The sequence below is a fragment of the Pseudonaja textilis genome, chromosome 3 (genome assembly GCF_049901715.1).
Source record: "Pseudonaja textilis isolate UNSWEBS1 chromosome 3, rPseTex1.2, whole genome shotgun sequence".
Lineage (NCBI taxonomy): Eukaryota > Metazoa > Chordata > Lepidosauria > Squamata > Elapidae > Pseudonaja > Pseudonaja textilis.
This window is the reverse complement of record NC_141992.1, coordinates 144,257,058-144,269,155: the sequence shown is the minus strand read 5'-3', so window position 1 is coordinate 144,269,155 and position 12,098 is coordinate 144,257,058. Positions and strand designations below refer to the sequence as shown.

The 12,098-nt window shown below is 36.1% G+C and overlaps 1 protein-coding gene across 2 annotated transcripts in view; it reads left to right on the top strand.

Annotated features, from left to right (window-relative positions):
* The window catches only part of CNDP1 (carnosine dipeptidase 1), a 39,257-nt gene that overhangs the window by 5,553 nt on the left and 21,606 nt on the right, over nt 1–12,098 (top strand). For both annotated transcript variants that reach the window (XM_026699458.2, XM_026699459.2), the window contains exons 2-4: nt 2,965–3,087; nt 5,710–5,853; nt 7,562–7,724. In XM_026699458.2, the coding sequence (XP_026555243.1) occupies nt 2,965–3,087; nt 5,710–5,853; nt 7,562–7,724 (430 nt within the window). The remainder of the gene's footprint in view (nt 1–2,964; nt 3,088–5,709; nt 5,854–7,561; nt 7,725–12,098) is intronic.

The window sequence follows — 12,098 nt, the reverse complement described above, 5'->3', positions numbered from 1 at the left end:
ATCCACTCCTTGTGAAAGTCCCCAACACTTTTGAATGGCCTTTTCCTCTTCAGGCTGCGGTCATCCATGATGCTTGTGCACCTTTTTCTTCCACACCTTTCCCTTCTACATAACTTTCTATTAATGTGCTTTGATACAGCACTTTGGGAACATCCAACTTCTTTTGCAATTACCTTTTGTCAATTATGGTTTTCTGCACAACTGTCAGGTCAGCAATCTTTCCCATGATTGTGATTCCTACTGAGCCAGACTGAGACACCATTTAAAGGCTCAGGAACCCTTTGCAGGTGTTATGGCTTAATTAGCTGATTAGAATGGGACACTTTGAGCCTATAATATTGAACCTTTTCACAATATTCTAACTTTCTGAGATTGTGGATTTGGGGTTTTCATGAGCTGTAAGCCATAATCATCGCAATTATGACACTTAAAAGCTTTATAGTTCCCACTGCCTTAAGAAAGCTCAAAACATTCTCAAAGATCCTTCTCATCCTGGGAACCCTTTTTTTGAATTACCATCTGTCAGACGGTACAGAATAATAAAAACAAGGACTGAATAACAGATTCTATTCCATGGCAGTAACTCTATTGAATTCTGCTGTATAGTGCAGTGTTGGTGTGGTGTCATACCTCCGGTTCAATGTGTGAAGGGTGAAGGGTGTGTGTTTGTGTTTATTTTCATGGTCATGGTCATGATGTGCACTGAAGATGGTGTTTAATTTTGTTGTACAAGGTGCAATGACAATAAAGTAAACTAAACATCACGGTTTGAACTATCTTGCTTTGCATCTAATGAGTCTATCTCATATATTAGGTTCACCTTTTAAGCTACATTACTGAAATAAATGAACTTTTGCACGATATTCTAATTTTTCGAGTTTCACCTGTATATATGAGTAAATTTGCAATCTCTTCTTGCTTAGAGATTTTGTCAGCCCAAATCCTGCATTCAAGGACTGTTTTTGGCTGCAGTGTGCCAGTTTGCCATAATGAACAGTGCTCTGTGTCACATTAGGTAGGATGAGGTCTCTGAATGCTACTTCCCATTTGTAAAGCCCTACCCTTTTCTTGCGATTTCTCATAGCAAGTAGGCTAAAAAGGAGAAGAGACTGTTCAACGTTGTTTGATTGATAATGTGTCTGCCACCTGCAAACACCACAAACCTAAGCCTCAGCTATTATTTTGGGATCTGCATTTAGCATTTATTTGCTAGTTCTCTTTCCAAATAGGTTAAATTGTTGCTGATGTCCTGACCTGCTGTTCACCACCTCCTAAATATGCCCCAATAGCATCCTTTGTCCCCATGATGTTGCCTTCACCTTGTTTACAGCCTATGAGGAGAACAGGATTTAATCAGTTTTAGCTGTGGCTGGATTAAAACAGTAATTTCCTCATTTTCTCTCACCCTCCAAGGGCAGTCCCAAAGTGTGCAAAATTTATTAGACTATGTCACCATTATCTTGGATGGAAGTCAGGACTGGCAGTAATTGCAAACAAAAGTGATAGAGCTGGCATAGCGATCAGCAATGGGTATATGTCATGCCAATGTTATTTTTTGTCAACTCAGGGATAGGGTGGATAACATTTATGGTAGGCAGCAGTTAATGAACCTTAACTGTTGTAAGAGTGTCTCGTTGGGTAGTGTGCATTCATGACTTATGGATCAAAAGCTGACTTGTATAGTTTTGTAATATTATAAGAGACACACACACATACAATATGAATAAGAAAGTAAGTATTTCATCTTCTTCTGCTAGATAAAGAAAATTTATTGCAATTCAGGCCTCTGATCTTTTTTGCCTGTCTGGTTGTATGCCCTCTCCAGTAAGATGGAAATCTTGCACAATTATCCTCAGCTAAACTGGCACTTGGACTGTAATCAAATGTGCTGGCAGCAATATGTGGTAAATTTCTTTGTTAATTGGTCCTGTATTTCCATTCTCATTCTTCTCTCTGCATCTAAAGGATGCTAGGTAATGCAGAAACCGATGCTAACTAGATAGTAGTTAGTTTTATTCTGTAATAAGCAGCTTTTTTACAGCTAAATCTGTATATTTCCAGCGATGAAACCTGTATCTGAAGAGTATACAAGGAATTGTAGTTAGGATGGGATCTGTTGTGATGTGAAAACCTTTTTCCAATTTTTGTTTATTTAGATCTATGCCTCAATAAATGTTGAAATAACCCACCCTGGTACACTAGCATGACAGGATCTAGTAGTGAATTCTAGCATATAGACTGATCAGAAAAGCCAAGGGGAGATGATTCAATCTCATCCACTCCAGGGACTTTTAATAATTAACAGTTGGAGAGCAGAACCTTTAATAAGCCCTTTCCATTGATACCAGCCTGCAGGAGCCAGCATGGAAGCGTTGGGCCATGAGGCAATTGCACTGTTCTCCAAGGCTCCTGTGTAAGGGACAGCATAAGGTGGCCTCGTTGAGTGGCAGCAGTGACATTAGGACTGAAATCAAGGCCTGGGTCTCTGCATCCAACTGAGGCTCAGTGCTTCCCACTGAATGCCACTGTTTAGAGTGGTCTGGATTATGTGTGTGTGTGTGTGTGTGTGTGTGTGTGTGTGTGTGTGTGTGTGTGGTGTATGTGTGATAGAGCATTATTTCCCTTTTGTTTGGATATGTGCATGTAACCCAACAGCAAAGTCAATTTAGGAATTTTCTGAATTTTTGACGTACTGAGCCCCAAAGGTTCATCATCACGAGGGAAATTCCACAACTGGTGCAACAATACTGTTGCAAGGTGTCATTATGTTTAAATATTATTAAATCTATTTGGTGGTTTGATTTACTTTTCTAAATCCCATTTTATGCAAAAATTTCTTTTTCACTTTCTCAGTCTATTTATTACTTACAAATGATGGGCTATAAAACACTAAACAATCATTTCATCTTGTATAACTCTGAAGATCTTTTTTTAAGATGCTGAACCTGTCTTTGTAACCTGCAGATATTCTATATCTCCCTTATCATGCTGCCTTTTGGAGTGGCCAATTCCTTATTTTCCAATGCCTTATCCCTGGAGGAGCAGCTTTTCAACTACATTGATGAACATCAGGATGAATTTGTTCAGGTAGAAATGCGGTGATTTTAGTTTTGCTAACTAAATGTAACCCAAGTCTGTCTGTCTTAACTTGGAGTTAAGAGTTAATTAGATTAAGGTTATTAGCATACCAAAGGCCACAGATTGCTACCATAATTTGGACTACAGTGGAAAGGGTATTAATATTGATTGGGAGATCAGATTCCTGATGCAGTATCTTCACTATCCGGATCAATAAAGGAATTTCAATGGTTTCATACTTTATCCAAAGGTGTTTCGTTGATTGCTAGTACATTCTACTTTTTGCTTTTTTTATAACAAGCAAAAGGGTAGTATACATATACATTTATTAGATTCATATCCTAAGTTTTTCCCACTGATGATAAGCATGCTAATCTCTTCAAACTGCACCTTCACTATAACAGTGTCATGAGAGTGAGTGGGGTGAGAGACAATGAGTAGTAAAAAGTCATCCAGGTGAGGATGGACTTATGGGAGTTTCTCCAACCTTGTTCAAACCCAGTACTCAAAAACTTTAAGCAATTGTAAGAACAATATATAGTAAACCTCAGAGAAAACTAGAAGCAAGGTAAAAATGACAAAGTCAAAGTAAATCCAGGAGCAGTATTAAACAGGGTGGCAATGTAAAACCATTATAATATCCCGGACAATCAAAAGATCATTGCCTGACCTTAAGAACATTGATCAAGTTTCTCTACAAAGGGCATTGCAAAGTTGAACGCCACGTTGAAAAATCACCTCTTGTGGACACTTGCCATGTCTCTTTGCACAATGTAAGCCTTAGGTAGATAAATATGGAAGAAGATATTTTAAAGTCGCATTTTAAGCTACATCACTGGTGGGACTGTTTTGAAGACTTGACATTTAAGGCCTTTCAACAAACAACCCTCAATAGAGGTAAGGTATGAGTAACAATTCCAAATGAGCATAAATAGCTGTTCAAGCAAACTGTTTAGAAGCAGATTAGAAAACTAGCTGTAAGCACTGAGGTAATTTGTGCCTTTATTGATCAAGTTGGGTTGAGTGGTATATCACAATTGTCAGTTCAATTATTTTGATCATGGATGGGCAATTTGTAGCCTGTGGGCCATTTATTGTCCCAACAACCCACTGGAGCAAAATAATATGACTAGGGGACATGGTTGGAGATTGTTAAGAGGTAAAATGAGCATTTAAAACTTTGCAAAGGATACATTTAAACCTCTTAAAAGCAAAACTATCCCCCCACACTGAAACATTAAAGGAAACTTCCCCAGCATTTCCTAGATGCAAAACAAATAGACCTGGTCTGAAACATTTTCACTGCTCTTACTCCAAGGATATCATGATGTCTTCTCTCAGAGAGAAAACAAACACTAAGTTCTGCCCACTATTCAGAAAAAGACTATCATGATTACTCAGAGAAACTAACCCATCTTGTTTGGATGGGAGCTCAGTTTATTGGTTCTTAGTCAATCAAATTCTAAGTTATGGCTCAGAACTGAAAGCTTCCCCAATGGGAGAAGAACCAGTCCAAAATACCAGAATATGAGCAGGGAAAATGGGGAGAGGAACCAGGTTTTGTTCAGAATTCTTAGCACATCTTTTGTTATTAATATTAGATTCTTCCCAAGCTCTTGGTAGACAATAAAGCATTTCAGAGTTGTGAATAAAGAATCAGAACTAACTTGCTACTTTGATTTTGGCCCTCCAAAGTAAGATAATGGGACTTGTATTCATTGTGCTGATGGGCATTTCTGCAAAACCAAGAGAAAAGTTATCTCACAATGCAGAGTGAATGCAATTATCCACTCCAAACAAAATTTTAGGACAAGAAGATTGTGTGGGTGGACATTCTTATTGTTGCTGTTATTCCTCTCTGATTCTTCTTCTTTTTTAAAAAGCAGATTGCATGGTGACAAGTCCCTTAGAAGTAATTAGAAGGAAATAGAATTTACAAAGATGGATTGCCTATGTAAAGCCTTGCCAAGTGCTGTCATTTTTAATGAGCTTTCCTGGGGAAACTTAATGTATTTCTAAGAGCTGGTGCGTCAGAATGGCTACAACAGTATAATGAGAACTATGAATCAGGAAGGCGCTCCTTTGCTATGAACTATAGGCAAGATACTGTCTCTCAACTCTTCTCCTTCTCAATAGGGTGACTTAACCCACCTATAGACAGGATGAGATAAGACAACAAAACAAGACTTATGTATTTTAGTTACATTATAGATATTTAAAAACACAAAACATGATGCATAGTATGTTCTAATTAAACTGTGCGTGAGAAAATATACAAAGCTTTTGACAAGATTCTATTAGGGTTACCACATTTCATAGATATTTCATTGATAATGCATAAATGATAGTGTATATATGCAGAAATCCTCATTTTAGATAAGAATTGAATAATATGTTTGATTCACTAGGAGAACTAGTATTATTACAGAAGGTACAGTATATATAGCTAGGCAAATGTGACATGGTTGTAGGAAGAAGCAGGTTCTGCAAGAATCTATATCTAGATAAAATGGAACCATAATCCACAGATATTTATTTTCCTCTCTTGATCTGATTCACAACAATGAACTTATAGATAACTGTTTGACACTCCTATGATAATATGAGTTTTATCTCTGGCTTTCCTTTCAGAAACTTAAGGAATGGGTGGCTGTAGAGAGTGATTCTCAACAGCCACGTCTACGAGCAAAAGTCATAGAAATGGTCAAAATAGCTGCAGACAGTCTTGAAGACTTAGGAGCTACTGTGACACTCAATGATACGGGCATTCAACAGGTACTGATCCTTGCTTCCATCAAAAGAGTACTGTGCACAAATAGAGGGAATGTCTGCTCGTGCAATGGAATCAATGTAGACTTATCAAATTTGGGTTACAGAAAATCTAGGGATTCTACACAAATTGCAAGATGGCAGCAAAAAATCTGGTAGAAGAAATGTGATAGCTAGCTAGCTAGCTAGATGATACATATATAGATGATAGATAGATAGATGGATAGATAAATGTTACATACTGTACATAGATGATAGACAGCTAGATAGATACATAACTAGATAATAGATAGATACATACATAACTAGCTAGCTAGCTAGTATCTAACAAAAATATTTCAAGTATATATCACCAGGAAGGGAATTGTTGCTTATTACTTTCTTAAGAGACTCACTGAATTATCATTAATTGTGTTGCAATATATTCCTACAGCTGTCTTTTTTTGAATTAAAATTTTTTATTTTATATTTACAGTAATTCCATCTTTCATTTCAACAGTGTGTTGACTGGGTACATATGTCTTGTGCTAACAATTATAATTAATACTTTTCTTGCCAATATAACAATGATCACATTTTCATTATAACTATGATTTCTTATATCTATTATTTTTTAAACAATCTTAACTTATTTCTCTATATATTCATCTATTCCATTTTAATTTGTTTTATTTCCCAACCATTGATAAAATAAATCCCATACCATTTAATATTCCATTTCTTCTTTTTCTTTAATTGACAGTGTTAATCTATTCATCTCTGCACATTCAAATATTTTCTCAAATACTTTCCCCTCTGCCGGTATCTTATCACTTTTCCAGTTCTGAGCAAATACAATTCTAGCTGCTATTAATACATTAATAATTAAATATGCTTTTTCTTTACTGTAACCTTCAGGTACCATCCCTAATAAAAATATTTCAGGTTTCAAATCTATGTTCCACAGGTCCACCACATATGGTAATCAGTGGTGGGATTCAAATTTTTTTACTACCAGTTCTGTGGGCGTGGCTTGGTGGGCGTGGCACGGGAAAGATACTGTAAAATCTCCAGTCAGAGGTGGTATTTGATGGTTCTCTGAACTACTTCAAATTTGCGCTTCTGGTTCTCCCGAACTGGTCAGAACCTGCTGAATACCACCTCTGATGGTAATATGTTCCAGGTGTTTGATGACACTTCCAGCATTTGGCTGATTTATCTTTGAGCATCTTTGCCAGTTTTGCTGGTGCAAAGTGCCATCTGTAAAACATCTTATACAAATTTCTTTATAGGCTGTCAATATTGTTAATTTATAATTCCTTTCTCATAACTTCTGCCATTTATCTAACTATGGTATACCCCAAATTTTTTGCCCATGCTATCATTGTTTCCTTTACTTGTTTTTCATCTAATTTAACACCTAGTAAATAACAATACAGTTTTTTATCAACTTGTCTTCTGTTCCTGTTAATATTTTATCCAATTCTTTCAACTCCTTATAAATACCTTCAGCTTTAATATCTTTTTTGTATCTTGATTGTATTTGCATATATGAATACCAATGCATTTCAACCCCTTGTTCATTCAGTTCTTGTTTAGTTTTGAGCCGCCCCCGCTTTCATTCAAAATATCCTTATATCTAACAGTAGTTCCCATTTTACGAATATTTGGGTGTATAAGTGCTTCCATTGTCATTAACCAGACTGGGATTTTCATGTAATTCATATTCCTACAGCTGTCTGATGGTAAGAATATTCCATTACCTCCAATCATTCTGGCAAACTTGGGAGATGATACACAGAAGCCAACTGTATGTTTTTATGGACATGTGGATGTGATGCCAGCTAAAAGTCAAGATGGATGGAAAACCCATCCTTTCGGTTTAACAGAAATTGATGGTATGTGTGTATTATCCAATTAGTATCCCTTTAAAAAAATAAAGGGCCCATTAAAAAATTTACATTTTTAATAGTTTTGTATGATAAAAATTGCAAAGATAGTTATTATACATAGAGAGAAAGATATGGTCGTATCAACATCAATCTTATTTAAATTAACAGAAAAGAATGTAGACTTTTTAATAGCAAAATCAATATTGCCATTTTCAAATTATATTTCCTACACAATCTCAGCCTCAACATAATGGGGCAAAAGTTGAATTGTCATCCCATAGTTAAATAGAAAGGAGAATTTTTAAATTAGCTTTAACTTTATAAAATAATAATCCCTTTCATAACTTACTCCCAAAAATGTCAGGATGCATGCTTCAAATATTGGAATGCTCATTGAGCAGGGCATACTGGCATCTAAAATATGAAAGCTCTACCATGTCACACATATTGTTTTGCTGTCTGAGAATACCTAGCTACAATAATATTGGTCACTTATCAACATAGATAAACAAATACAGCCATAGAAAGACATTGAATAAAGAACCAAGTCATTGGAATGTCTATAGCTAATCAAGACCTACTGTAATCATTCATAGCCATTCTTTTCAAGAAAATTCATTTAAGTTTGTTAAATGGAAGAAGAAGAATATTCTGTTTAAAAGAGGAATATGATGACTTCTTTCTTTTTTTTGTAAATTTTATTTGAGTTTTCACAAAGAGAAAAAAAAATACAAACAAAACATCTTTTTTGAAAGCAGCATAATCCCGGGTTACATTTCTTGGTACAGACACAAATTCAGGTTCATGCTCATTTTTATATTCTATTCCATATCTTATTACTATTTTACATTTTCTGCATAGCTTCTCCCCTCTTTTAATTTTCTCAATTTTATTTTAATTATCCCATCTCAATTCAAATCATTGTATTTATATTTTTTGTCTGTCCTGTTTCAATTATATATTATCTTTTCTCATTAAACAAAATTTCTCCTGTAGTTACTGATTGGAATATGACACCTTTATATCTTTTCCCTAAAGTTGTAACATTCAATATAATACATAACTTCCATTCGGACTTCCAGTTTGAAGGGCTTCGGTGACAGACAGAAATCCGCGATAGTGCGTGGTTTCTGTCTGGGCTCGCCGCTGGAGTGCCCCAAGCCGGCTGGTTTCAGGGCTAAGCCACCTTGTAGAGGTGGTGAAGAGCGGGGAGACTGCCAGCAGGGTTGAGGAGAGCTGCATCTCTCCTCCTCAGCTGGCCATTACTCCCTTTCCCGAAGGCGGTTGCAATGGTGGTCAGAAATGGCTACCACAAAGAAGAATTTTACTGGAAAAGAATGTGCAGGAGGAAGATAAGAAGTGAAAGTTTTGGCTGACCGGGTTAAATTGTAAAAGCAACAACCAAGGTACCCTGGAATTTAAACTTACAAAAAATAACATCGCTCCCAAAGAAGAGTCGGAAGCAGCGAAGGAATGTGAAAAGGGAAAGGTTTGCCTTTTTTTTCCTTCTCCTTCCCTATACTGACAACTAAGAGACTTAAATAAGAAATCAGAAAAATCCACTTTGACATCAACAGGCAATTAAGCTGAAAATAAAACAAAATGCCAAAGGGATAATAAAAATTTCTGGACATTAAAAACTTTCTTTTTCATAAGCAGGAAGGGAGAGAAAAACAATAAGGGCAGGATCTGGAAGAGGGAGGAGACTGCCTGGAATTAAAAAGAATCTAAAATAAAACTTCAACAAGACTTCTAAAAGATACATTTTAACTGAAACTTTGCAACTAAATAGTAACCCCAGGAAGAGAAAGTGAAAAAAAAGAGCAAAAAAGAAACAGCTTGAGTGTATCTGGATTATTTGGTGATCTTTGGATTTTGGGTTATTATATTTGAATGACTAAAATCAATTGGGTGGTTGTTTAAAAATTTATACAATGGCACCACTTCTGGATGAATTGAAAATGGAAGTTAAAAAGTACAAAGAAGATGCACAAGAAGGGAAGGGTTCTTTTGGCTTCGTCTTTCAGTTCTTAGAAATGGAGATTTGGAACTATGAGAAACAACAAGAAAAGACTGCAAAACAAGAAGACTGGGACAAAGAAGAAGCCATCTTTAATGAACAAGTAATTCTATGTGGGGAAGAAATAGGAACGGGAGGAAAGAGAATGGAGTATTTAAGACTTAAAAAGAAAAATAATTCAAAAAATAAGTATAATACTGGAAAGCAACAGAAAAGGGGAATACAGAAGAAAGAAATAGAGGTAGAGAGACAAGGGGGTAAAAAGGGGAGAGAGAAGAGAGGGAAGAAGGACAGGAAAAGAAGTTACAAAGGATCGGAGCAAGAAATAGAGAAACAGGACTTATTTAGAGATAATGGGTGAAAATCTAACTGAAAAAGGGATTCTGTAAAGGTACATAAGATTGTATTTTTATACTAGTGATAGAAATAACTCTAGAAAATTGGAAACAACGTATGATTAAAATGAGGGATAAAATAGTTAGTGTAATTTAGTGAAATGTTTGTGAATAAAATAAGTGAAATAAAATAAATGAGAAAATTGAATTAGGAAGGAATGGGAACATTTTAATTAGTTAATGTTTTATAAAATATAAGTGAAGGGGGGGAATTAACTATGGAAAGCTTATAATTGTTCCCATAGAAGTATGATATTTAATTGAAAAGTAATGCTAAAGATGTTAAGACTTTAATGAATATTAATATTAATGATAGAATTGAATTGGAATGGAATGTTGTTTTAATTATATACATTTATAATTTTTTTCTTTTTTTAAGAATACAGTGTGTATTTTAAGAATGTACCATGCAGAATCCGAAAGGAATATGATGACTTCTTATAAGAAGACTTAACCTACACTTCCCAATATGTTAGGACTGTTGGAGGACTGTACCATTCTCTGTATAGATGTGAGCTTTCCTAAGAATGGAATCTGATCTGAACAATAATTAGTATCATAACTATAACTATATAATTATTATATTATAACTATAACAAATTAGATTTATTAATAGGAAATACTTAATGGGAAATGGGCAAGACTTCCCCTTCTGTGATCGGAGCCCCTTCTATGATCAGGGCCATGATGAGGTGAAGGGGCTTGTGTGAGTAAATGAAATTGTGGGCTATGTCATCGGACATATATATGTCCAAAAGGCTCACCCAAGGTCTGGATACCCCAGACTAATACCAATCACATCTGCCAACCTGCACTGGACCAGCGTGGCAGATTATGGTCTATTCCTTCAACATGTCAATGTAGCCTCAAAAACAGCCCTTATTCCCTGGAGGCTCTACAATAACTACCCACGGCAATTGAAAAACCTGCCTGAAGGCAGAGGGTGCTAAGAATCGCTGGACTGGACCATATTGATTGGAAACATGCAGAAGAGGCCTTCATCCTGCAGTGGATAGACAATGGCTAGAATGATGATGATGAGACATGACTTAGCACCTAGCTAGTAGATCCAACCAGGAGGAAATCCAAAAGCATGTATTCTATGACTGGGTGCTGGAAGAAAGGCAGAAAGAAGAGATTTCACTTTAGCAAACATTAGTCAAGGATAGTTAGAATGGCTAAACAAGGAGGGTACACTGAGCTCCCTATCTGTGCTTCACTACTTCTTTATAGTTAAGAGGTTATGAAATACTGAAAAATCAGTCGCTTTGGATTCACAGCTCTAGCGCCATTTCCTATTGGCTTATATACCAATCCACAACTCCCATCCCCTTTCAAAGGCATTTGTGACGACTTCAGAATGAGGGCTTAGAAAGTGTATCTGTCAGCGTCTTTTTTGTGGGCAGTATTTCAGTCCCATGGAATGAGTCCTGTGGGACATCTCTGAATCTTTATATTTTATTGTTTCATCTTTATAGAAGAATTGAAGCTTCCTTGGTTGTTCTCAAGGAACTCTGTAGGCATTGGCTCACCTATCCTTAAGTCCATTAACAGTTTATGTAGCCACATAACCTCCTGGCATGCTTATGCTGCAGATACCTATTTACCTTGGCGGAAGATTGGACAAAATATTATTATTTGCTTGCCCATTCCACCCTTATATAGGAAGAGCTGTCTGCTTGTAGACTTAAAAATATTCATTTTTTTCTGTTCAATATGCATCACTATAGCCTATCAAATTGGTCTTGCTATTGGCTATAAATCTGAATCTAAGTATGCAGAGCCTTTTAGGCAATTGCCTACCCTCTTGACTCAGATGTAATCTCCTTTGCTTAATATACTCCCATTTTCACACAAAATCTCAGCTGCTACAGCGGTGTCCATTTCCCCCCACTGTTTATATGTACAGGTAGTCCTTGGATTATAACAGCAGTTGCAATTAGGAACTTGGTTTCTAAGTAACAC